This window comes from Cololabis saira, chromosome 12 (genome assembly GCF_033807715.1).
Source record: "Cololabis saira isolate AMF1-May2022 chromosome 12, fColSai1.1, whole genome shotgun sequence".
Lineage (NCBI taxonomy): Eukaryota > Metazoa > Chordata > Actinopteri > Beloniformes > Belonidae > Cololabis > Cololabis saira.
This window is the reverse complement of record NC_084598.1, coordinates 36,016,214-36,041,468: the sequence shown is the minus strand read 5'-3', so window position 1 is coordinate 36,041,468 and position 25,255 is coordinate 36,016,214. Positions and strand designations below refer to the sequence as shown.

Genomic DNA, 25,255 nt, shown 5'->3' with positions numbered 1-25,255 from the left:
GGAGTGAGGAGGAGACTAATCACTTCATAAATGTAATGAAGGATATGAACATTTTGGCATTTGTAGACGGTAGAAAGTACGGGGATAGCCAGATTTAAAAGAAGGTGAGCGAAAAGTTGCGCGAAGCAGCATTTGTTTTGAATTTGGATACAGGAAGAAGAAGCTGAAATGACGCTAATTGCGTCATCACGTTCTCTGCGCGTCGCTGGTTTGATCCAGATATCCCAAATGATTAATTACCATGTATACAGGGATAATCCTGTTTGCTCACGCATGTAAACGGAATATTCTGAATGTTTCAGTAACCGGAATATTAGCAATAACCCGAATTCTGACTGCGTGTAAACGTAGTAACTGTGTGTGTGTGTGTGTGTGTGTGTGTGTGTGTGTGTGTGTTTTAGAGGCTGACCTGATCTAGTGTTTTGAAGAGTAGGATGTCTCGGCAGGCCTCTTGCAGTCTGCAGCGCTGCTCATCTGTTTTTGGGTGAACAATTCTGGGCTCGGTGTCCTCATCGTCCTCATCTGGGTTGAACGCCTCCGCACACACTAAAAAAAAAAAAGAAAAGACATTTCTCAGTGTTACATACTTGCACGTCCTGTAAGATTACACTGTACACAAAGCAATCCAGGTAAGAGGGTATCCCACACACGTGTTGACACTGTTGACAGTTGTCAAAACCTATTGTCCAAAATACGACCTACTCTATAACTTTCAAATCACAGCTGTAAAATGTCATAAAAGCATTTCATTATATACATTTCAACTGAAGCATGGAAAATGTAGGACTCTCTAAACACAACTCCACTCAGCAAAGATCAATTGTGGCAGTAAACAGCATTTATAAGGCAAAGGATGTTTATATCTAACAGTTAAACACATTTAGTCTCAATCGGGGCAGAAGATGGAAAAAAGGTTTGAAAGAACTGTTATGTTTTGAAGTAGGGAGAGAAGCAACGAATGTGAAAACACCAACTAGGCACGGGCCAGCTACCGGTAACATAGGATGTCCTGATTTGAATATGGCATGTGTCATTTGTCTCTCTGGAGTTTTAGGACTGTTGTGCTGGAGAGGATACCAGTGATGAGTAAACCTCAAGTTGAGCACTTGCAGGTCTGCTGTAACTCTCAGTTGCTTTATGTCAAGGCTGAAAACCTTTTTATTTACTGCTGCATGTCAGTAGTCCACCATAACGCACTACTACCTTTATTTTTTGCATCTAATTGTCTTTTTCTATCCATATTATTCTTTTAATGGCACCGCACTTTTCATTTTATTTTTTTACAAGTATGTATAAGTATGTGTGTGAGTATAATTACAGTATATAACAATAATAATAATAATACTGTTATTTAGCAGTGTGAGTACAGTGTGTGAATATTTATAAATACAGGTTAAATGATCAGTGAATGGGGGTAGGACTAAATAAGTTTACACTTCTTCCTACTCCTTTTTTGACACATGTAAATCAAGATAACAAGTTTTAAAGGATGAAATTCTTTTTTTTTTTTTTTCTTAAACTTCTCATGTAGTGTTTTTTTTTGTTTTTTTTACATGTTCAAATATAAAATCAATAAAATTTCGGTTTTACCTTTTACTTGTATCTTTATTTTTAATTTTCCCATCTTTATCTTTATATGGGTGATTGGCTTTTGGGTTGTTTGATTTGTAAATGACAGTGTTGTGTGTGTGAGATGGAGATGTCAATTTCCCCGAGGGAACCTCCCAAAGGGATTAATAAAGTCGTCTGAATCTGATTATTTGTTTTATTTCTTTTTAACGTATGTCTATTTTTAAATTTCTGCTTTTAAACTAGATAACCCTTCAGGCTGTGATCCCAATGTTTTCCAGCCACAGATTCTCTCATCTGCAGACATCTGATTACGAAACAAATTTCCGGCTGAAATAAAAACCTTCTATTTCAGTGTGTTCAAAGTGAGATTACTGAATTATAGTAGTAGTTACAGTGATTCTGACAGTTGGGGGGAAAACTTTAGAGTGTTAACCTTCAAAAGATACCAGAACCATCCATGTACTTCAAACGGTTACAGAAAACAGCTTTCAATGTACTTTGGGTAAGCCTTGGATAGGCGTTTTGGGCGACTTTCACAAGAGCTGGATCAGGTTAAACCTTTTAGTGCATTTTTAAAAATCTTTTTCTGTGAACCATTTTGAATTGTCTTGTACATGAAATGTGCTATACAAGTTAACTTGTGTAGCATCCCAACCTTTAAAACCACAGAATCACTGTCCAGTTTTTTAAATAAAACATTTAAGAACTACAATTGCAGCATTGTGATATATTTGGTGAAGTTTACTGTATAATACAAGCAGGTTCTCATACCCAGTACTCGAGTTGAGGGGGGATGGCATCCCCCCTGAAATAAAAACGGTCAAAATCATCCCCCTGTATCATTTCATCAATGAATTTGGTTTTACTGCTATTTCAACATTTAGAGTCATCACCAGAAAAATAACACCAGAAAAATAACTTTTGACAATTTTCTCCTGTTTCAAGTACATTTTCACCTGAAATAAGTAGAAAACTCTGCCAGTGGGACAAGATTTATCTTCTTATTACAAGCAAAAAAATCTTGTTCCACTGGCAGATTTTTCTACTTATTTCAAGTGAAAATCTACTTGAAACAGGTGAAAATTGTTGTTTTTTCCAGTGATGAGTCTTGTTTTAAGTGTAATGTGATTGTTTTACTAAAATGAGACATTTTAACTAGAAATAAGACAAATATTCTTGTTAAGATTTAGAATTTTTGCAGTGACTCATTTTACTTATCCTGTGAAGGACAGAGACATATTGATAAATTCAGAAAACTGTTTTTTATTTTTGTGTTTTGATGTATTTGATGTAAGCCCAGTGGATATTTAAAGCTTACAGAAGGCTGCATTTAACTGCTGCTATGTCATTCCTGCAGTATTTCTGCAGGTGTTTTGGTCAGTGCTATTATTTGTAATATATTATATTATTTGTAATCAGCACAAATTATCTGTCCCCATATGATAAAATCCACCATCCCCCCTGATTATTTTTTACAACTCGAGTACTGCTCATACCTACATGGTGGGTCTGAGAAAGTATATTCCTCATTTTGGCAAGAGTGAAGGCAAAGGTGCGTTGTTAAAACACTGAAACACGGAGAACCTATAAACAAAGTGAGGAGATGGCCTGCAGGGCGAGTGAAGAGAGGACCAACCACAGGACACTGGAGGAGCCCAGAGGAGGAAATGACACATGCACTGCGACATGTTTTACCACATGAGAACACAAACAGTGACAAGGTCATTTCCAATTGTCACTATGTATCTGCGTTTCCCCGACTGTGCAGACACACTCTACTTCTCATTTGAGATTTTATACTGAACACATTGATGCCTCAAAGTGTGTGTACGTCTCTGTGTTCATGCAAAAATCATGCAAGTAATGTCTTATCTCTCAGGTGACACTAGTAATGTTAGCAGCGGTGTGACCTCATGCCAACTCCTTTAGTTCAGCTGGATCAGGTCGTTGAATTTAACGGCCCGAGGGAAAACGGTGTTAAAAGTCTCAATGTTCTGCCAACCAGAATGATAATAGTTAATTAAGAATAAATAACATGTAGTATAGTTTCAAAGCGTGCTTTTAGGAGCACAAGGACACAGATGTTTGATCTGATAAAAACAATCCATCATGGCTGGAGAGCATGTTCCAGTAAAATACTGTTCATTTTGTTTGCCCTATCCATGGAAACAAGCATCTGCACATAGAGCGTGTTAGTGCGACCGAAACTAATACAGATATGAATAGATAAACTCAGTAAGAAAAAAAAAAGAAAGTCAGGTTTTTATAAGAAACCACTTTTTCTGACTAGTAATCATACGTATGCAGTCTTTGAACAGACTTCTTAAGAAGTAAGAAGTTACAGAAGTAAAATCAGACGAATCAGGTAAAAACATCACTTGGGAGACACTTGTAATATTTTAATTTTTTGATCAAATATTTTAGAACAATATTTCACCTAGAGATATACACTTTTGTCCTCTCCAACACTGATTCTGATTTCTGAGCTTTGGGTATTGGCTGATAATCAGTATTCATCCAATAATAGTATTAAATAAAAACAGTTTTTTGACTGTTTAAAATCGTATTTATCACTAAAGTTGTTTAGATTAGGTCAGGTAAACATTTTTCTTAAACATTAATACATACATAACAACAACAACCGTCAGAGAGCATTTTTTACTATGTAGCATCATAATAAAATGAGTATGAGATATTAATCAAGTCTAAGAATTTCTCTTCGATTGCTGCGTCTGTGACTTGCATGTCTGTGGCTCACAGAACTCATTTGGAGAAAACACTGTAATTGGAGGTGAAAGATTTGACAGCAAAATCATCTCCACTCGGCGTGCCATCAAACAAGGAAACAGGACGCATGTCAGAGGTCCAAGCGTCCGTCGTAAAGCCGTTTGCCTGCAGCTCCTCGAGCTTATACTGATATGTTCACTCAGTCTCGTACGGTTTGTGGAAAGGTTGCAGAAATATTTCTGACCCAGCAAACTGTACTAGAGCTCCAAATGTTCAAATCTGTGAAATAAAATGATCGTCCAGCACTGTGAATTCTTCAATTTTGCCCATTATTGCTGTTGCTTTCTGGCTTATCTTTGAGGAACTTCTCTCATTTCTGCACATAAAATTTCCAGTTTGCTGTTGTAGTTTGCTGAATAAACTCCTCGTTCTCTTTAACCAGGCGGCTAATGAGGTTGTTCGTGTTGCAGTGACATTTATGCCGCCTCTGGAAATCACAGCATGTTACAGTTTTGCTGGTGGTGATTTTCCAATCGCAAAATAACTATACAGACGACAAAATGCTACCTGTGCAAATGCAATGTTCATATCACTCTTTTGGCTTTGGCTTATGTCTGAATGTATGAAAGAGGTAAGTCGATAGCCTATACAGATATTCTATTAACAATAATATATTTATATTACAGAAACAAGTTTTTATCTGAAAAAAATCAAACATGTGCACCCGGTAAATACTGCTATATTAATGAACCCAGTTGCAGGAGAAAGGATCTATAAACATGTAGTTAAACTTATGTAAAGGTGAAGCAAAACATTTTAAGTTTCATGTTTTAGGGGTAAACGGCTGTGTGTGTGTGTGTGTGTGTGTGTGTGTGTGTGTGTGTGTGTGTGTGTGTGTGTGTGTGTGTGTGTGTGTACTGTTCTTTTTAGTCACAAGTTCTTAAAATATTGAGTCAGGGTGTGAGTGCATGGCTCTAAAAACTATAACAGACCACCATTTATTGAAATTTTTGTTTTATAACCAACTAAATGGCAGTTTAAATGGCAGTTCTCGCCTGAAAATAGCTGGGATAGGCTCCAGCAGACCCCCGTGACCCTGAAAAGGATAAAGCGGGTATAGATAATGGATGGATGGATAAATGGCAGTTGATTTTTTACAGTACAGTTTCAATTGGGCTTTTGTTCTAAATATAAAAATGAATGATCTAAATATAAGTGTTATTTTATATGTTATACGGATAATAAACATGTTTGCTTTGAAAGACAAAGATTCAGAGACCATTCTGCTGCTTATGTGAATCATTTGTTATATAAGGCTGTGATTGTAGTCAGACACTTCCTATTAGACAATGAAATGCAAGTGTGATTAACGCCAGGGCTGTGCACTTAAGACTGCAGGAGATATTGTTTGAGCTTCAGCACTGATGCGTGCATGCAGGACATGCCACGTCAAATAAGGAACATTACCTCAGATTGTGCCGCAGCTCTTTGGCTGGGACAGTACATGCTCCACTGATAAGACATTACTCAGATAAAATAGTTACTCTGAGGAGATTTTCTTTTAGACAACAAACATACACATTATTAATTTAAGAGAGAATTTAGTCTTCCATTACATGGGGCTTGTATCTGGCTGTGAAATATGAAACATCTCAAGCACACGCAACTTTGCAGAAAAAGGTCTGTAGTTCGGGAATGGGCGTCCACCTTTCAGAAACGTTTATTGCACTACAGTAAAACACTCCTGACGGAGCGATACTGCATTCAGACGCAGAGAGCAATAATGACGGTCCCTCAGTCGCAGACACGCCGGGTCAATTGCACCGTTACAAGCTTAGATGAGGTTTAGGGTTTGAACTGTTAAACCCATATGACGTAGCAAAGTCAAATGACCTCCTCCGCCCTGTTGCACTGGCGTTAGCGCCTGCAGTTCAAGATTAGCTTCCTCCATTTCTGCCCTTTAAAATGTCACATTGACCACTAGAGGTCTCTTCTTGTTTGTTTTCTTAAACATGATGAAGTTTTAACAAGCGTTAAAGAAATGTCCTTGACAAAATGAGACATATTTCTCCCTACACACAATTTGTTGATATTTACCCTCAATGAATCAGAACATGTGCATTGTGTGGCACTGCAACCATGTTCAGCCCAGCTGGAGATTCAACTAGAGTCTAGACCCGGGGTCGGCAACCCGCGGCTCCAGAGCCGCATGCGTCTCCTAAGCGCTGCCCTAGTGGCTCCCTGGAGCTTTTTCAAAAATGTTTGACCTTTTCTTTCCTTTTTTTTTTTCTTCCTTTTTCCTTTCCTTTTTAATCTCGACATTTCGACTTTTTTCTCGAAATTTTGACTTTTTTCTCGACTCTTTTCACAAATTTTGACTTTTCTCGACATTTTTCTCAACATTGACTTTTTTCTCGAAATTTTGACTTTTCTCTCGACATTTTGACTTTTTTCTCGACATTTGACTTTTTTCTCGAAATTTCGACTTTTTTCTCGAAATTTCGACTTTTTTCTCGACATTTCGACTTTTTTCTCCATCCATCCATCTATCCATCGTCCGCCGCTTATCCGTTCCCGGGTCGCGGGGGCAGCAGCCTCAGCAGAGATGCCCAGACTTCCTTCAACCCAGACACTTCCTCCAGCTCCTCCGAGGGGAGTCCGAGGCGTTCCCAGGCCAGCCGAGAGACATAGTCTCTCCAGCGTGTCCTGGGTCTGCCCCGAGGTCTCCTCCCGGTGGGACATGCCTGGAACACCTCCCTAGGGAGGCGTCCAGGAGGATCCGGTACAGATGCCCAAGCCACCTCAGCTGACTCCTCTCAATGTGAAGGAGCAGCGGCTCGACTCGGAGCTCCTCCCGGGTGACCGAACTCCTCACCCTATCTCTAAGGGAGCGTACAGCCACCCTGCGGAGGAAACTCATCTCGGCCGCTTGTATCCGCGATCTTGTCTTTTCGGTCACTACCCAAAGTTCGTGACCATAGTTGAGGGTAGGTGCGTAGATTGACCGGTAAATCGAAAGCTTCGCCTTTCGACTCAGCTCCCTCTTCACCACGACTTTTTTCTCGAAGTGCATAATGAAAAAAAAAAATCTTCCCCCAGTTTTAATTAATATAGCTACATGGGGCATGTGTTGCATTCATTCTAAGGCTTATACATGACTTTTCATTTTTTGTGGCTCCAGAAATATTTGTTTTTTGGTCCAATATGGCTCTTTCAACATTTTGGGTTGCTGACCCCTGGTCTAGATCTTCTGCAGTTTAGGTAATCTCATGTGAAAAAGTCAAGACAAGTTAGCTGCATGTTAACCTACAATCCAACTGGTCCATTGGATCTGTTGCTGAAACCATGTCCAGAAAAATGACCGTTCGGTCATTTCTCAGTCATATGGTAAATGTTCATTCTTTACCTATTTATTTCTGCAGCCTAAAACTGTTGCTAATGTTGTGGCGTTTGCAATATAATTTAGAGGCATAATTACCAATAACTTCACATACATACATGACTACTTGAGATTGATTACAGTAGACTGGCAGGTTTATACTTCTGCACCAAAACTATTATTGTGACTAAAAGGCACACTGATGAATCAGGATGATTATGAGCCATTTCTTTTTAAATAACTGGGGCATGGGGCTTCCACTCCTGGGGGGACCCAGGGGTGCCCTAGAAACACAATATCTGGATACATCTTTTGTTTTCAACTTTACTGGCTTTCCTTTTCTTGAGATAAACTCTTTTTAAGAAAAACTGTTGAAGCACCTTCGTGGTGCTATCTGAGAAACACAATGAGCATCGAGAGACACTCGTCTTTGTTGTTATATTAGATGCATTAAAAATGGCTTTAAAAAAAAAAGTGTCTTTGAACATTACCACAACAAAATTCTCCTTGGATGACACAACTGCTGTTAAAGTAGTACCGAGTCACTTAGTTTACCACATTATAGCGACAGACTTGTATGAAACCTAATTCTACAGTTATATAAAACAAAGTTGTATCATACAAATTAACATTATACTTCACCATAACAAACTAATGAATCTGTGGAAGAGACAGCAGGTTGAGCCATGATAGCAGGACGTCAGAAAAGATAAACATCAGCTGACGCACCCAGAGCTAATCAAAGTGCAGAGCGCTGTGACGGCTGACGACATTTAATCACTCGTATGTAAACACTACATGGGCACAACGGAGCGTGAGAAAACAAGAGAGCCTACCGCACAAGACATCCGACACCAACACAAAACAAAGTTAATGCAGACACATAAAACCCAAATCATTCCATAACAGAGATTTTTTAATACCTCACTGCAAAACACGATCATTATCAAGAATTGCCTCAACAATGTAAGTGGGGCTACTACTCGTCCTCTCCCCTCCTGCATTTCTGAAGCATGACACACAGAAACGCAGAAAACAAGATGTGGGTGAGCCACTGAGACAGTGATGTATGCTATGTTATCCCCCGGTGTGGATTACATTTAAGGAACATGACGTCAAACACACACACACACATTCTTACCTGACACTCTCCTGTTGTATCTGCTGGGTGGTGGAGCTGTGGAGAAAGAGGAAAAAAGATTAAATTAATATCACTGTTATTAACTTTTAATACAAGTTACCATTTGTTCGGAAATCAGAAGCGATCATAAGATGCAAAGAATGTCACTGACAGCATAACGAGGAAAGATATAACCTCAGAGATGAACTGAGAAGACAGACGGTGGGTTCAGTAAAGCCAATGTAGCCTGTGCAGACATGAATGCCAAAGCGAGAACCAGCTACAGATGCGTCAACAGGCGAATGAGGAGGACACTGTAAGCCGCTTTGATCAACCTCATAATGCTAAAACGATGCTACTGAAGTCGGGCCAATTATGTTTTGAAAAGCAGTTGGAAATGCTAAAACAGAAAGTGCCACATAAAAGCAAGTGGTGCAACTTATACATCTGTTGCTTCCCTACCTCTCACTTTATCTAAAACACATTTTCCTAAGGCGTTTACAGCCTATATCACTAGTTTCAATACAATTTCAATACAGAATTATGAAAGATTTTAAGTAAAACAGCAATAAAACAGAAAATAAAGTACTGCATACTTTAAAACTTAAGTAAAATCAAAAATGTGCATGAAAACAATCAATAATGTGGAAAAAAGACGAAGAGAACATTTTTTTCTTTTTTGACAACTTTACAGGGAAAGATGTCCCTTCTAGTGTAGTTGGCTAAAAGCTGTTTAATTACACTATTTAAATGCTCAGGTTTTACTGGGGCCCATTAAAGTCCCTGAGACACTTTAACTACACATTTGATGTCGCTACGCAATAAATTTACTGTTCAAGTAATTACAACACCAGGCATGAACTCTGCTATGGTATTTTATTTAGCAAAACATGGAATTAACAGCTGCTGAGAAGCCGTTGACAATTCCTCTGCAGATTTCTGACAGAGGCAAAAATGAATGTAAAATATAATCAAGATGTCTCTTCTGTAAAAACCGGTTATTAGTGAACTCAGACACCGTCTTTTCAGACCTGACGGTCAGAAAGGTCAGAACCTGCATTTATATACATTAAAAAAAAAAAAACTCTAGGCTCTCTGGTCAGACTGATACTGTACTTGGTAATTGGCTTCATTCCTTTAAAAATTAAAAATTAAACACCACATTATATGGTGTAATTTACACAATAACCAACACAACTGAAAATGGACTGTGACTTTGATTTAGCCTAAATTCACACTGGAGCAAACCACTGAATTTCCATGTGTATTTGTGGACTAGATATTTCACATTTGTGTAAAATCTGTTCAATATAACCCTCCAATTAAAAAAAAATAAAAAATAAAAAAAATAATCAGAAATCTTAATTTAGAAGTCCACCAACCACTGTCCTCTTCATTTGATTTGAGCATAAGTAACAGTTTGTGATGCCTTATGAAACATTTACAGAAATATTTTTGACAATAAGGTATCAATCATAAATAATATTTCATGTCATTAATGTAGAGCTGTTCTCATCTAGTGTTACTAACATGAATAGCTGTGGACTCATCTGCAGGCAGGGCCTGAGGTTGCTCCATGACAGCATCATTGACCATCCAGGGCAATTTATAAGGTGGTTCACTCTGAAGAGGAAATACGCGGTAACTGATCTAACCTCTATGTTATCAATCTTAACAATATTTAATAAAAGATGTTCATTTCCTGTATCTTACCAACTGATTACTTGGCTTTAACCAATGTTGATAACATTAAGCCAAACGGCAAAAACATCCTGCACCAAACAGAAATTGTTTCCAGGAAATGTTTAAATAGTATCTGTAACTGACTTTAATTCTGCTCATGATTTCAGTGTGGAGCAGCTGACATGAAAAAATATTCAGGACAGTGGAAAAAAAAAAAAAGCTAAAAAAGAACACGAGAAGAATAAAGTATCAGCGATAATACAATTAAAGTGTAGAGAGGGAACTGTGGCCTTAAAAGGAGAATTGAGAGTTTTTCATATCAGCAGATTAAGAGCAGCTACAATGATCATCTCTTAATCATATCGCTGCTCGTTACATCAACATTTTCCCAAGTTGGCATGTAAATGGTGTCCTCTAGCTAGATACACATTATTCTCCAATGTGAGAATAAGCGCTTAACTTTTAAGTCTCTCTAGATGACAGCATTTGCTGTATAAGTGCAATGTAAGGTAATTATACTTTATTATGAAGCAGGCCAATAATTCATGGATGTGTCATCCCAACACGCACCATCCATGTCTGAAGAAAAACATGCACTGGGATAAATGTTCTAATAAACAAACCAATATAAAAAAGGTATTAACAAATTTGAAAAAGACATGTAGAATATTTTTACACACCCACACCCCCACCCGAGTGATTGTCACTTGTATGAACAAACTTTGTTGGAGCTATTTGTCACTTTTGCATTATTTAATCATTTATTATTTTGTTAGTTTTTGTGGTTTAGTTTTGGGAACACACCTTTAGTTTGTTTATGATATTTAGTATTGATTAAAGGGGACCTATTATGGCATCTAATACCTATTTTAAACAGGCCTTGCATGTCTTAAAAACAAGCTTTTGATTTTTTTTGCTTAATAAATTAGCAATTCAGCCGCTGAGCCATGTCTTTAGCATCCCAGTCTCTAACCTCATTATCTATGCAGGATTCTGAGTGGGCTATGATAATGAGGCTCTGTGCTGATTGGCTGCCTGAATGACGCGATACACCGCTATGAAAAAATGGCGGAAGCTCCGGCCGGCAGAGTTAGTTGTGGCCGTGGTTTCACGCATCGGAGGCCAACCGATGTAAATCGCATTTTCGTTATGTTACGAAAGGGAGCAGAATCTGAACGGCTCGTAGAAGCCACATCACAGTGGACGGCTCATCCAGGCTGCTGTACAGACACTGCAGAATTTGGTTGCTTTCATCCTTTTCTGAGTTGGCAGGCTGAGGGGAGACCACTTTATATATGTTAAAGCGTGTTTTTCATAATAGGTCCCCTTTAAGTTTATTTTGGTACTTAACCATGCTTTTATTTTGAAGGTACTGGGTAGCTGGAGGGCACCGGGTGAGTTTCCATATAGGGGTTGGCAGACACAGGTGAGGCACCTGGGAGGGCAGGTGGTTTTTTTTACCAGGGCAAGAGAGGCAGCAAAGGGCCATTGTTCTTTGTTTGTTTGTTTGCCAATGGAATAAACCTCAAGAAACCTGCGTAAATTCACTCCTTAGGTGTCTCAGTGGCCGTTTGATTTGATTCGGTTTAATATAGTTTGATACTTTGGAGTTTAATAATAAATTCAATAATGATTTTTTTGGGAACTGCAGAATCTTCTAGGGCTGTTCGATTTTGCCCAAAAATAAAATCTCGATTTTTTTCTCTCAAAATCCGATTTTCGATTACGATTACGATTATTTTGTGAATTGACAAAAGGCAAAGAAATGATTTCAAATATGCTGTTTTTTTATTGAGAGAGGAGGAAGCCCCATGCCCCAAAATGAATGAATAAAGTGCAAAACTCTGTAAAATAAGTTGAAAAAAAGTTTTAAAAAATATAATAAAATATAAAGTTTTATCTCTGAAAAAAAAAAAATCAGCAAATCAGCACTTGCAAACATACAGTAAGTTATATTTCCAATTAAAAAAAAAAAAAAAAAAAAAAAAAAAGTGAAAAATCGATTTTACGAGTTTCACGTTTTAACATCGTTCTAATTACATAATCGCGATTACGATTTAAAACAGCCCTACTCCCTTCCAGATACATGTGATACTGTACCGTGTCTAAGCACATACCTGCCAGAGACTAGGAACTGTGGAACGAGGAACCCGCACAAGTGTGAGAGCACAAACACAGAGTGCAGAAACATGGGGGCAATTCACACATATATGCCATTTAGATGGTGCTTGGATATGATATGGATGGCCAGGTGTAAGGTTAGCCTTACTGCCAATGCCAACATCTCTACTTGGCACATGATAAAGAGCATTTAACATGCAGGGACATACCAACCTAGTGGTCAGCTGCCTGGACTGTCTATGAACATCTTTGTTATGATGGTTACTGACGTTGGTTTGCTATGCCAGGGTGTCTACACTGATTGGCCCAAGTTCGTGTGTGTGCATGCATGAAACATTGCATCCATTTACACACAGAATGCGAGGTCAGGGTACGTGAAACTTGTTTTCTAACACAAGGCTGTCATTCACAACTGGCATACACGCAAAGTGTGCCCGTTGCTACTTTATTACCACCGTGTCAAAGCCCATTAGATCTAGGCTGCAACTACAGGAGCATGGAAATAATTCACACACAGATGCCATTTTCCTGCAGTCACCAAGAGATAAATACTCTGTACTCTGGAGATCACTATCACTGAACCGGTAATACTGTGGTCTTAGTAACTAGTTCACAAATGAGCAGATGTTACAATTTTTCTTCCTTTAATAATGAATAACTACAAAAACACGACAGAAAAACACCTGAAAAATCACCTTTTTAGATCAAAAGGGACTCAAAAGGAATGACATCCGCATTTCATATGCATTTGTAAGCATGTGTAACCTTTCACATACATATCAGATATTCAGACTCGCTGGGCAACCGTTTTACCTGAACTGTTATCAGCGTGCCACTATGTTGACAGAAGTTACAAGGCACGTTTACCAGAAATACAAGAGTTACAAATCCAGCTTAACTTGTATGAGAATCATTATGTGCCAATTATGATTCTCATAGAGGTTATTGAACATTTTGACTATTAACCAAACAACAAGCTCCTTGTTAAAAAGGAAGAGAGATTTATAAAAAGCAGACATTTCAAAGGAAAAAGTAAATTTTCCTTTTAGCAGTTTTTGTCTTAATTGAACATTGTAGGGCTGGGCGATATGGACCAAAAGTCATATATCGATATTTTCTAGCTAAATGGCGATACTCGATATATATCTCGATATTTTTTCTGTGCCTTAATTGGGGTTTCCCCCAAAGCATTATAGCATAGCATCTCTGTTAGCATCTCTGTTAGCTTCATTTTTTCTGAGGCAAACCCTTAAAAAAACAGTCAGTTTTAATACAAAGCCTCGTGCCAAATGTCACACAGGTTCCTTTATTAACAGAGGTCTGCACAATATAAAAATGTATAAAACAAATGAAATAAAAATAAACTGCCTGCATATATAGAATAAAAATGCTTCTTGAATAAAATAAAACAAATATCCCTTTCCTGCATAACAATTAAATTAAAATACACTGTGCAATTAATACAATGTAGACAGTAACAGGCAGACGTTTCCACTGAGGTTGACATTTGTGCAAATCTCAAATAAAACATTCCATTCAATTTGTCACAAAATAAGCTATATCAAAATCATTAAAAAAAAATGTAAAAAAAAAAAAATGTTTTTTTTTTTTTTTTTTTTAAATCGATATAAACGATATTGTCTCGTACCATATCGTGTTTGAAAATATATCAATATATATTAAAATCTCGATATATCGCCCAGCCCTAGAACATTGTAGTGTAAACTCTAGATATGTAGTATTTGGCATATTTCCAATAGGGTTTTGGATCAAGTGTGTTGTCCTATACACAGTATTTTGGTTCTTCTGCAACTTATTTTGTCAAACTACACATTGCTAACTTTGGGTATTCTGCACTAAGCGAAAAATGTTCAAAACCAGCTGGAGTATTGCCATACACAAATCATTACAGTAATTCAACGTTGCCAGCTTTACTTCTGCTGTCTGTAGCAGAAAGGGGGAGCGTGGAGTTGCTGTGTCTAGATGCTTTCTTGGGGGAAAAAAACTTGCTTTAATTGTCTCGAAAGGCTTCAAGTGCTGAGATAAAGGTGCTCAGGTGGCAACGATATAAATCAACGAAACTTCCCTCCACACACAATCATTTATTGATTCAATGGGTGCACTAAGAGGGGAGGAGTGCTGTAATTCACGAGTGTGTGTGTGTGTGTGTGTGTGTGTGTGTGTGTGTGTGTGTGTGTGAAGGCCATTTGCCAAAGACAGAAAGGGAGAGCAGCTGACTAGCTGTGTTACATGCAGTTCCACGGTATAAGAAGAACTTACTATTTTTGAAAATATGAATTTGATGAGTTGCCGAATGTAAGTGGGCGGCTAATAATATACCTGTCATGGCAGACTGTTTAAGTATCAGTGTGGGAAACACAGGTCATTTGTTGCTCGGCTCTTCAAATCTTAAAAGTAGTCGGCGGCCTTGTCCCACTTCAGTTTTTGTTTTGTGTGAATTCAGCACGTTTGGAGAAGACACTGGTCCGTTTACATGTTGCACCTCACAAGCACTACCTTACAACTCATTACAGAAGCAGTAAATTGAACATTCCCCTGCGATTCAATTTTAGACCCCATCAGCGACCAAATTAATTTTTTTGCCAGTCTGGAGCACATGGACATGATAAAAACCTGTGTGTGTGTGTACACCGTTTAGTGTATTTCGGTGTGTGGGTGCAGGAGTCTTGAGTGTGAAATATGTGAAGAGCTCTCAGTCATGTGGTGGAAGGGTTTGGTAGTGGTGGCTGTACGAATTGTATGCCTGAAGTTGCCTTGGCAACTTAACACAAAGAGGATCTCATCGCCATAACAACGCTACCCCTTTTACCCTCCCTAATTCCCCCCCTCTCGCTGACCATCTACCCCCCCCGTTCACTTCTATCCGGTTTGTAACAAGTGGAAAACAAGCTCCCCACCATCGCCGCGGCCACCACCCTCCTCTGACAGACGCACACGTTTACTTTCCCTCTCCATTCCTCCCTATACACCCACTCATCGCTGTGACAGTATTAACAGATGGAGGGGAGCGAAAGCGGGGGAGCGAAAAAGAGATGGGACAACAGAGGGAGAATCTGAAGGGGAGAGGCAAAAAGAGCAGAATGGGTGAGAGAGTGATCAACAGCAACAAGGCAGAAGAGAAGACGGAAGGGAAATTAAATAATTTGATAAGTGAGGAGCATTAAGTGACTGTATACCTGGTAATATGGAAACAATACGGAAATACTGAGAGACACAGGAATTAGAGATGAAAGTCCTCTGTCTAGAGATTGATTATGTGCATCAAAAAGAGGGACAAATAGACAAAGCATGGAGGTAAAAACCCACTGTGTGAATACATGAATAAAAGAAAAAGAGCAACTGAGCTATCCCTGCCTGCTGTCATCTATTGATCCCTCTTTCAGCTGTTCTCTCCGTGACTGTCTGCTCGGCCCGTCAATACATCATCTAGTTAGCTGAAGGGGAGATCAAAAGCATGAATGTTGCCACTGTGCTTTAGATGCTTCAAATTTCAATATTTTACATTTTGCTCTCTTTTTTTCTCGACAGTGATGAATTAATGATCAGCCTGTCAAAATGAATGGCACAAGTTAGAAAATAAAGCAAAAACAACCGAGCTGAGACTATGATTAATAAGGATTAAGAGTAGAGGTGGACTGATTAATTTAACTGATTATTAGCCAGTTTGTTAATGATCATTGATCAGCGTCCGTCAACACCTCAGAATGTCTAGGTGTCTGACAGGCAGATGGCAGGAAGCGCTATGTTAACACAGCCAATTGTTATAAGGTGAATTTAAAATTGCAATGTTTTTTATTTAAGTCAATAATAATAAACGTTGTGCATAATTTGTCTTTTTTTTTTAAATGCTGTATCTTGCATGGAGAGAAAACATGACAATCTGTGTAACGTTTTGGCCAAGAAACCCCCACCAGAAATGATAAAGTAAATCGTGCGTAAAACAAATGTGTCATCGCCAAAGCTGATGGCTTTAGTTTTGTAGGCGACCCCTGAATTTGTCCCAGTTCGTTTTCATCTTCAGACTACAAAGAGTCGAATCAGGTAGGACTGACTGGGCAGTGTACTAGTAAACAAGACATTTCTCAACATGAAATGGGAATATACAGGACTGTCTCATAAAATTAGAATATTGTGATAAAGTTCTTTATTTTCTGTAATGCAATTAAAAAAACTAAAATGTCATACATTCTGGATTCATTACAAATCAACTGAAATATTGCAAGCCTTTTATTATTTTAATATTGCTGATTATGGTTTACAGTTTAAGATTGAGATTCCCAGAATATTCTAATTTTTTGAGATAGGATATTTTAGTTTTCTTAAGTTGTAAGCCATGATCAGCAATATTAAAATAATTAAAAAGCTTGTAATATTTCAGTTGATTTGTAATGAATCCAGAATGTATGACATTTTTGTTTTTGTAATTGCATTACAGAAAATCACAATATTCTAATTTTCTGAGACAGGCCTGTATAGGGGTATTGATAATGACTTGCTTTAAATTCCAAAAAAAAGGGAAAAAATTCAGAATTTTAGTTTCTAATGTCAAACTTTATAAAAGTCATAATAAGGTAAAGTGTGCAGCTCTGCTGGAGCAGAGATATGTCTGTTGTTGAGGAACCTCCCTCACTGGTAACCTTCCTCCTGAGCTTCCAGCCTTGAACATCACAGTTAGTCCAAACAAACATGCACGTAAACATGCTGGCATACACAAACACTCTAATCATGAAAATACATGTGCAGTAATGACAGCATGCCAAACATGCAAATAAAGCGAATCATCAGCACAATTCTCAAACTACACAATCATTTATACGTAGAAAGCAAAACCCCACTCAAATGTCATGTCTTTACAATACATCGGTTCATACAGAAGCAAACATTATTTGCATTTTTCGGTGGCTGGCTAAAGAAGGGCACAAAAAATAATATCTAAAAGTGGCACAAAGATTATTGTTGCAATAGCATTCCATAGACCAGGAACCAGTTAAGGTTCTTGCAGTAGTAGTAATGCTTATATTCATTTTTAAAGATTTCTCAGAAATGAATAATTCCTATTAATGGTAGTAGTAGTTGAAAAAACTGCCTTTATAATATTTATTTTAATTTTTATAGCCTTATTCAGAGAAGTAACCCGAAGGGAACCATTTTTCAAATATATGACATTTAGTGGAAACAACAGTGCCTAAAATGAATTATATTTTGTGTCTTATTAAGATTGATACACTAGAGTTTAATCATATGAGGGCAATGCCAAAACAAGCCATACCTCAAAGCCTGTAAAGCTCATTCAAAAAGAGCCATGTTAGCTACAGTTCTTTAGCCTAGCCAGCAACACCAATTCACAAATCCATTCAGTGCCTCAAAACTCAGTGAGGAACTATGGGCCAACAGATTTATTGAGCCAATATACAAAACAAGAATTAATGATTTGTGATTTCATCTAACACCCACTGGCTGGCTCTAATGTCACTTCAGCATTTCTATCAGTGGAACAAATACAAGCACACACATACACACAAGTACATGAGCGCTGCACTCAGTGCCTGTTTTTCATCAAAATCATTTACATGCATCTCTTTCTGTCTGAGAATCTCTCATGTTTAAAACTTTAATTTTCTATCCCTGCCTGTTCTCCTGAAGACGATTTATGTGATATGGCTCTATACGACAGAAATTGATGCATGCTGAAGTGCTGATATGAGCAAAATTCAATTTGAAGAATTTGAGGCTGGTGGAGGAAAATCAATCAAAAAAAGAATAAATGTATGCAAACAGAACTGAACATGAGCTTTGGAATGACTTCACTTATCTAAATAACTTTTTAAGGCTTCAACTAACTTTTCTTCCAAACTTGGTATGTTTAGACTTGTACTTGGGAAAAAAAAAAAGCAGTCATGATGGAAAAAAATTACATTCCACTATAAAATGTATTTACTTTCCTGAATCTCAAAGTAGTTTTCCCATTCAACTAGTAAAGCTGTCCAAGTATGCACAATATCTACTTATTATGTCCTTTTAAAGTAAGTGATTTTAGGTTTTTTAAGAAGAACAGACGGGCTTGAGCACTCTCTTCCCAGTTAAGAGCATTCTGACATGATGTACAGGTAAAATGCTGAATAGTTCAAAGTTTGTTTGAGCCAAGATTGTCTACAAACAACCAATTTTAAAGGGGATCTATTATGAAAAACACGTTTTTTCTTGCTTTCACATATATAAAGTTTTCTCCCCTCAGTCTGCCAACTCAGAGAAGGAGGAAAGCAACAGAATTCTGCAGTGTCTGTACAGCCGCCCGGATGAGCCGTCCAGTCTGATGTGGATCTACGAGCCGTTCAGATTCTGCTCCCGTCTTTACGCAACGACGGGAGCGATTTACATTAGGTTGGCCTCCGATGAGTGAAACCACGTCCACAACTAACTCCGTCGGCCGGAGCTTCCGCCATTTTTCCCTAGCGGTGTATCGTCTCATTCAGGCAGCCAATCAGCACAGAGCCTCATTATCATAGCCCCGCCCACTCAGAATCCCACATAGATAATGAGGTTAGAGAATGGGAAGATAAAGACATGGCTCAGAGGCTGAATTTCTAATTTATTTAGCAAAAACAATCAAAAGCTTGTTATTAAGACATTCAATGCCTGTTTAAAATAGGTATTAGATGCCATAATAGGTCCCCTTTAAATCACAAAGAGGGCAAAATGCCAAAAATAAACTCAAAGTGATGCTGTGCACAGCACAGACAACAGCAGAACAAGACAAAGCAACATTGCAGGCCAGTGTTCTCTGATAAACCCAAGGCTATTCCCCTTACAGGAGGTTCACCAAAACGGATTGTTTTTTAGTGACATGGGAAAAAAAAAACAATTCCATGTCATTGTAAATGTAAATACGGCTAATATTGAAAAGAAAGGAGAAGAAAAAGACCACAAACACTTCAAAACTAAATTCCAGTACTGAAGGATTCTACATGACTTAAAAGCCCAAAAGGTCAAAGTGAAACTGAAAGAAGGGACTTCATAGTAATGTTTAAAGTAAACCTAATAATATATTTTTTTCTACCGTGTTTTGTACGGCAACGCCTGCAAGAGACCAATAAAGACAGCAGAAAATAGGGCTTTTAAAGTTTAAATTACAGGCTCAGTCCTTTCTTTTTAAAACTCAAACCCATAAGTACTCATGGTGACACCTTACTCATATAGTCCACTTCGTTTTGGTTTCTTATAGGTTAAAATAAATAAAAGTAAAATTAAAAATATCTGGATTTTACAATTTAATTTCTGGTCCCATCTTCTGGCCCTTGGCCAAAGTATGTATGGAAATATTTTTTTTCCAACTAGCCTCAAACTAACCATCATTTAACTATCCAATTGCTGTTGAATAAAGAAAACGTTTTACATAATTTTCAGCGGTGTGTGCAGAGTCAGACATTGATGGGTATATCCTAAGAGAGGAAGCAGACGGCACATAATCATGCTGTTGGCATCTTTTAGGCAAAATATGCAGTGCAATGCAGGCATCAGGTCTGCTGACGTGTTTCTGCTCGTTGCAGTGCGTCACACCAGAGTCAAATTATGTGTTTATCAACATGCCAATTATCGTTTCTTGCAAATTGAGGCCTTACCAAGTGGACCCAAATGATAAATATTTCAACTGTATTCTAGATTATCCATCCATCATGTACAGGGCCCCAGGAGTCTGCTGGAGCTTATCCCAGCCCAAAAAGCAGGAGTACACCCTGGACAGGTCACCAGTCCATCACAGGGCCACGTATATAGACTTAAAAAACATTCACACTCAAACCTAGACAATTTAGAATTATTAAATCAAATTAAAAAATGTGTTTTCTGGAGTTTTTGGATTTCTAGATCAGTGTTTTTCCAACCCTGTTCCTCAGGCCACACTTTTCTTGACGTTTTAGATGTTGCTCTGCTCCAAGTACACATGGCTCAAGTTAGGTCTCTTTTTCTGAGCCAAACATGGATGTGATGCATTTACAACTTTTATTGTTCAAGCCAGCACCAGCTAGCAGCTCCGTCACAGTTAACCTGGCAATAAGGTCGGTTTAAGAACTGGACATTAATGTTGAACATAAGGTGATAGCAGCATTGGCATAGCGTTAGACTGTAGAAAAATATGTATTAAAAAATTATATGGAAATTATGTCAGTCTACCTCTAAGTTTGTGTGCCAAAAGAGGGGTTCTGGATAAAATTGTACTTAATATTCCTAATCAATCCTGGCTGCAGACTTCAGAGTGTCAGACAAGTCCCAGGTTTGCTGCAGTGAATTCTGTATTGTACGTTGTTCCATTGCATTTGTTTGTGTCATTTCATTTACCTGCACATTAGATGTCCAAACCCGCGATGCCGTAAGTGTAGTTTGTAGCTGGATAGATCACCATCCGCGTTTGCATCAAAAACTATAATAAGGGAGATGTTCTCTGTATTTATACTGGGGAAGCACTGACGTGCATCTTGGGCTGGCTTTCCGAGGATGCCTGTTCCCCATTTCAGGTACTATATCGTCATATTATTATTATATTGTGCAGAATATGTTCCAGTTATTTGCCATTGCAATGGAGGATAAACGTTGACTCAGTTTTTATTAAAGACATTTATTCTAAAATATGAGCATACATTAAGTCTGGAGATCTGGGCAAGGGTTCTTACGGTGAGCTACACTGACAGTTTGGTACATTTTCACCACTCAAAACCACTCTAACCTTGAAGTTTACATAATACCGCATTTGCCGTGTTAGATTTCCCTGTAAACAAAAATAAATGACAGAGTGCAAACGTAAAGATAATATACAAGAGCTCAACTGTCAAGCATTTTGCACAAACGTAAAGCGTCTGGCACTTGTATATTCTTGTATTTGCCGTTTCCCCCCATGTTTTATTGCACCTCTCCGCCCAAATCAGAGTACACAGACACATTCCTCCAAGTTGTTAAAGGCCTTGACACTTCTAATTAATATGGTCCAAAAGCTTATATTCTACATCAAGCTCATCAGTATTATTCTCATGCCCAAAAGTTATTTTTTCAGTCCACGTTTCCCACGATGCAACTTCCCTCACTCTCAATATACTTTTCTCCATACATTTCATTCGCACAAAAATATCTCATCTTTATCCCTTGCCCCTTATGTGAGTCACTCCCTTTCCCAGTACCTCAACCCCACTATTGCTCTCTCTCCCTAAAACTTAGGCCCTTAAAAGGAAGTAGCTCTATCCTGTTTATAGCTGCATTTGTGTTAATCCTTCTCTTTCAACACCACTTTTGCTGACGTCATTTAACCCCTTTAAGCCTGAATGGCCCTGTCACTACATTCTGCTTATCACAGTTTGAGCACATTGCAGGCAAGGCCCAATGTTACATCACAGCCTAGTCTCAAAGTTGTAAATACTTACATTAACGTACAAGTTTCAGCAATACAAAAGGGAAATGTATAATATATAATTTATATAAATATAGATATAAAAGTGTCCGAATGTCCTGAAGAAGATTCAAACTACCCCTTATTTTGCATTAATATGCAATTATCAGCTAAAGCAACCTTGTTAAAGAAACGGAGGAAAAAAAGCCTCTAAATACAGTACTGCTACCAAAAAAGCATGCGTTATCAATTTACTTACAGTACAGCTTGCAAGTTAATGATAAGAGCTTCTTGAAATGTAAGAACATGCAGCGACATCTAGGTTTTCGGTAATGTCTGTACTGAACATGACATGAGTGGTTGCTCTCTAACCCTGGTGGACCAAAATTCAATTCAATTTTATTTATATAGCGTCTATTACAACAGAAGTTGTCTCTAGGCGCTTTAAAAAAACCAAGTAGAAAGTAAATGTGCATTTTCCCATTTGGGCCAAATGTTTGACACCAAACAGCACAATGTTAAAATCATGAAATAATGTCAAATGCAGCATGATTTGATAAAATCCTAGCTCCATGCATGCAAGAGGGTACTATTAATATCAACTCAAAGTATTGTTTGTGCATTTTATGAACATTGCAACCTAAAGGTTGCACTCAAGACTTAATCTTTTGCTTTCGTAAATAGAATTTATAAAAACACATCCCTTAGAAGACATTTCATGCTTTTATTGTTTATTTTACCAATGAGAAATTGAGTACTTTACAATATCAATATTCAAACTGAAATTTTGCATTCTTGCCACAGCAGCTACTGTTTATGCTTTGGTAGCAGGCGGTTACAGCAACTGTCTCTTTTACCAATTTAAATACGTTCAAGAGAAACATGGGAAAGTGTTTATTTAAAGTCTGCAAAAAAAAAAAAAAAAAAAAAAAAAACAACAGAAACGTATACCGACAATCAATGGCACATGAAAGCAAGACTGATGAGCTTTTAGTGTTATCTTAATCCACTAATGAGGTTAAAGTCTGACCTGACCGTTTCTCTTTTTTACAGAAGAAATGCACCGTATAAGCCTGACTGAGATCAGAGTTTACCAAAGGAACCATGGATTCACATCCTTAATAACACCCACGTAATAAGCCGCTGTTTTTTGGGGGGCAACCATAAAATAATTCAAGTAAAAATGAAATATAGTAAACTAAAAAAAACACACTTTGGTGTTTTAAACTACATTTACCAGTCTTTTGACAAAAGGGAGAGGCAAGTTAAATAACTACATTGTAGTTTGCTGCTGGTCGGTTTTTCCCAGACTTGTTCTCTCATGGGGAAATAAAGAGTTTCTTCTCATTGACATACTTCCTCGTCCCAAAAGAAAAAAAAAAAAAAAAAGGCAACAGCTCTGGGAAGAAACTGGATGGCACTGGGTTCTGCTGGCGACTGGTTTATGATGACGTCAACACTGATGAACCGGCACCACTGATTAGATATGGACACTACAAATAACTTCATGGCTCCATTGTTTCCACACTGAGAAATACTCCAGTGTCTGTATTACACTTGTACATTACTATACAACGTATTGTATAGAACTGTTTTGCAAGGACAAATATTGACCATGAATTAGATTAAATCCTGCACATGTCAGGTAAATATTTAATTTAAATCAACTGCTGAGAGGTCTTTAGCTTTGAGTAAATCAGAACTCCACAGTCCTGTTCACTGTAGCAAAGAAAAAAAATAAAGAAAAGCTAAAAAAATAACATGTAGGATTAAAATGAGCAATCACATTTATCCATCAACCCATTGGCCAAAACCACTTCCTGCTTTTTAGGGTTAGGGGGGGTCTGGCTTGTGGTCGTCAGTCCATCACAGGGACAATCTATGCAACGACGTGCATGTTTTTGGACTGTGGGAGGACACTGGAGTACATGAGGAAAAATCCATGCAAGCACCAGACTACGGTGCATCACATCCAATGTGGTGGTTTTATTCTGCACAGGAAAAAAAATTAACAATATGTGGTCAACAATGATGTTGACCACAACCACTGAGTGAAGGCAGCGACGGCAGCCCGAGGGAAGAAGAGGAAACTGACTCAACACTGCTTACTGGAGAAAAGAGCAATATTTATGATTACAAAAACGTCAAGCAAGTAGACATGCAGTTTTTCTAATTTTCTAACCCCAGTCCATTATCGAATATTTTGAAAGGTCTGGCCTTCCGGTTACGATTTTGGTTATTAAGCTATCATAAACCACAATAATTTCCATCATTATCAAAACATTAACTATCCAAAACTGAAGCAGGCTATAAGGTTTTCTCTCCATCACTTTCTTCACCACAAATCTTGAAATTTTGCAAATATTGACATTAAGCTGATGACAATAGTCTGCTGTCAAACTGGCAGCCGGACTGGCTTTTGGAAGATTCTGTGTACACAACACAAACAGATTATTAAATGTTAAAATTCAATGTCAGAGAAATGGGTACTGTTCATTTCGGGGCTCAGGTGATGCCTCAGATGTCTTTTTGATTTTTTCTTTCTCACCTTCAACTACAGAAAATGAAAATGTAGTACCAGGAACTCTATTACTGTATTTCAAATGGCATTTTCTTTTTCTATTGGTGATCATTATGTCTCACAGAATCAGTCATGCACAGATATATGGTACGGTCTGCCTCCCTGTGCTTGAAATGAAAAGTCACGCACAAGTGGCTCTAATATTTCTACATTTTTTGGTAGGTGTTTTTAGAGACATTTCTGACACGTTACGAAAAAAGTCAGCATTTTACCTTATTTATTTGGCGATGATGTAATCTTAAGAGTCTTCCTCTTGTGTGTGATCATATATTAATCTGTAGTGTCTGTTAAAGATGGGAAGCTTTGATGTAACATGGATGCATGTATACATGTATGTGAGGCAGACGTGTTACTCACAGCTGCAAAATAATGGATTGCGTTATTTTGGATATAATATAATAAAAAGGTAAGTGGAATTAAAAATCTGCAATTTAATATAGAGGCCCACCAAAGTAGTGGGTTGTCTTTCTGTCAATGACAACTTTATTCCTCAGTCACAGAAGACTGTACAGCTCCGACTGAAGATGATAAGTAAAAAGAAGATTATACAAGACACATTATCAAACCTGCAATACAGTGAGACTGAGATAAAAGTCTGTCACATCAAAGCTATGCAAATATTCTGATAATGATACTTGTCATGGAGGAGAGGGTGGCGAAATACTTGAGTCCTCCCAA

At 37.9% G+C, this 25,255-nt stretch overlaps 1 protein-coding gene across 2 annotated transcripts in view; it reads right to left on the bottom strand.

Moving 5' to 3' along the window:
- prkar2aa (protein kinase, cAMP-dependent, regulatory, type II, alpha A) overlaps positions 1 to 25,255 on the bottom strand; it is a 57,028-nt gene that overhangs the window by 11,675 nt on the left and 20,098 nt on the right. For both annotated transcript variants that reach the window (XM_061736737.1, XM_061736738.1), the window contains exons 3-4: positions 8,820 to 8,855; positions 410 to 546 (exon numbers count right to left, since the gene is read on the bottom strand). In XM_061736737.1, coding sequence (XP_061592721.1) covers positions 410 to 546; positions 8,820 to 8,855 — 173 coding nt within the window. The remainder of the gene's footprint in view (positions 1 to 409; positions 547 to 8,819; positions 8,856 to 25,255) is intronic.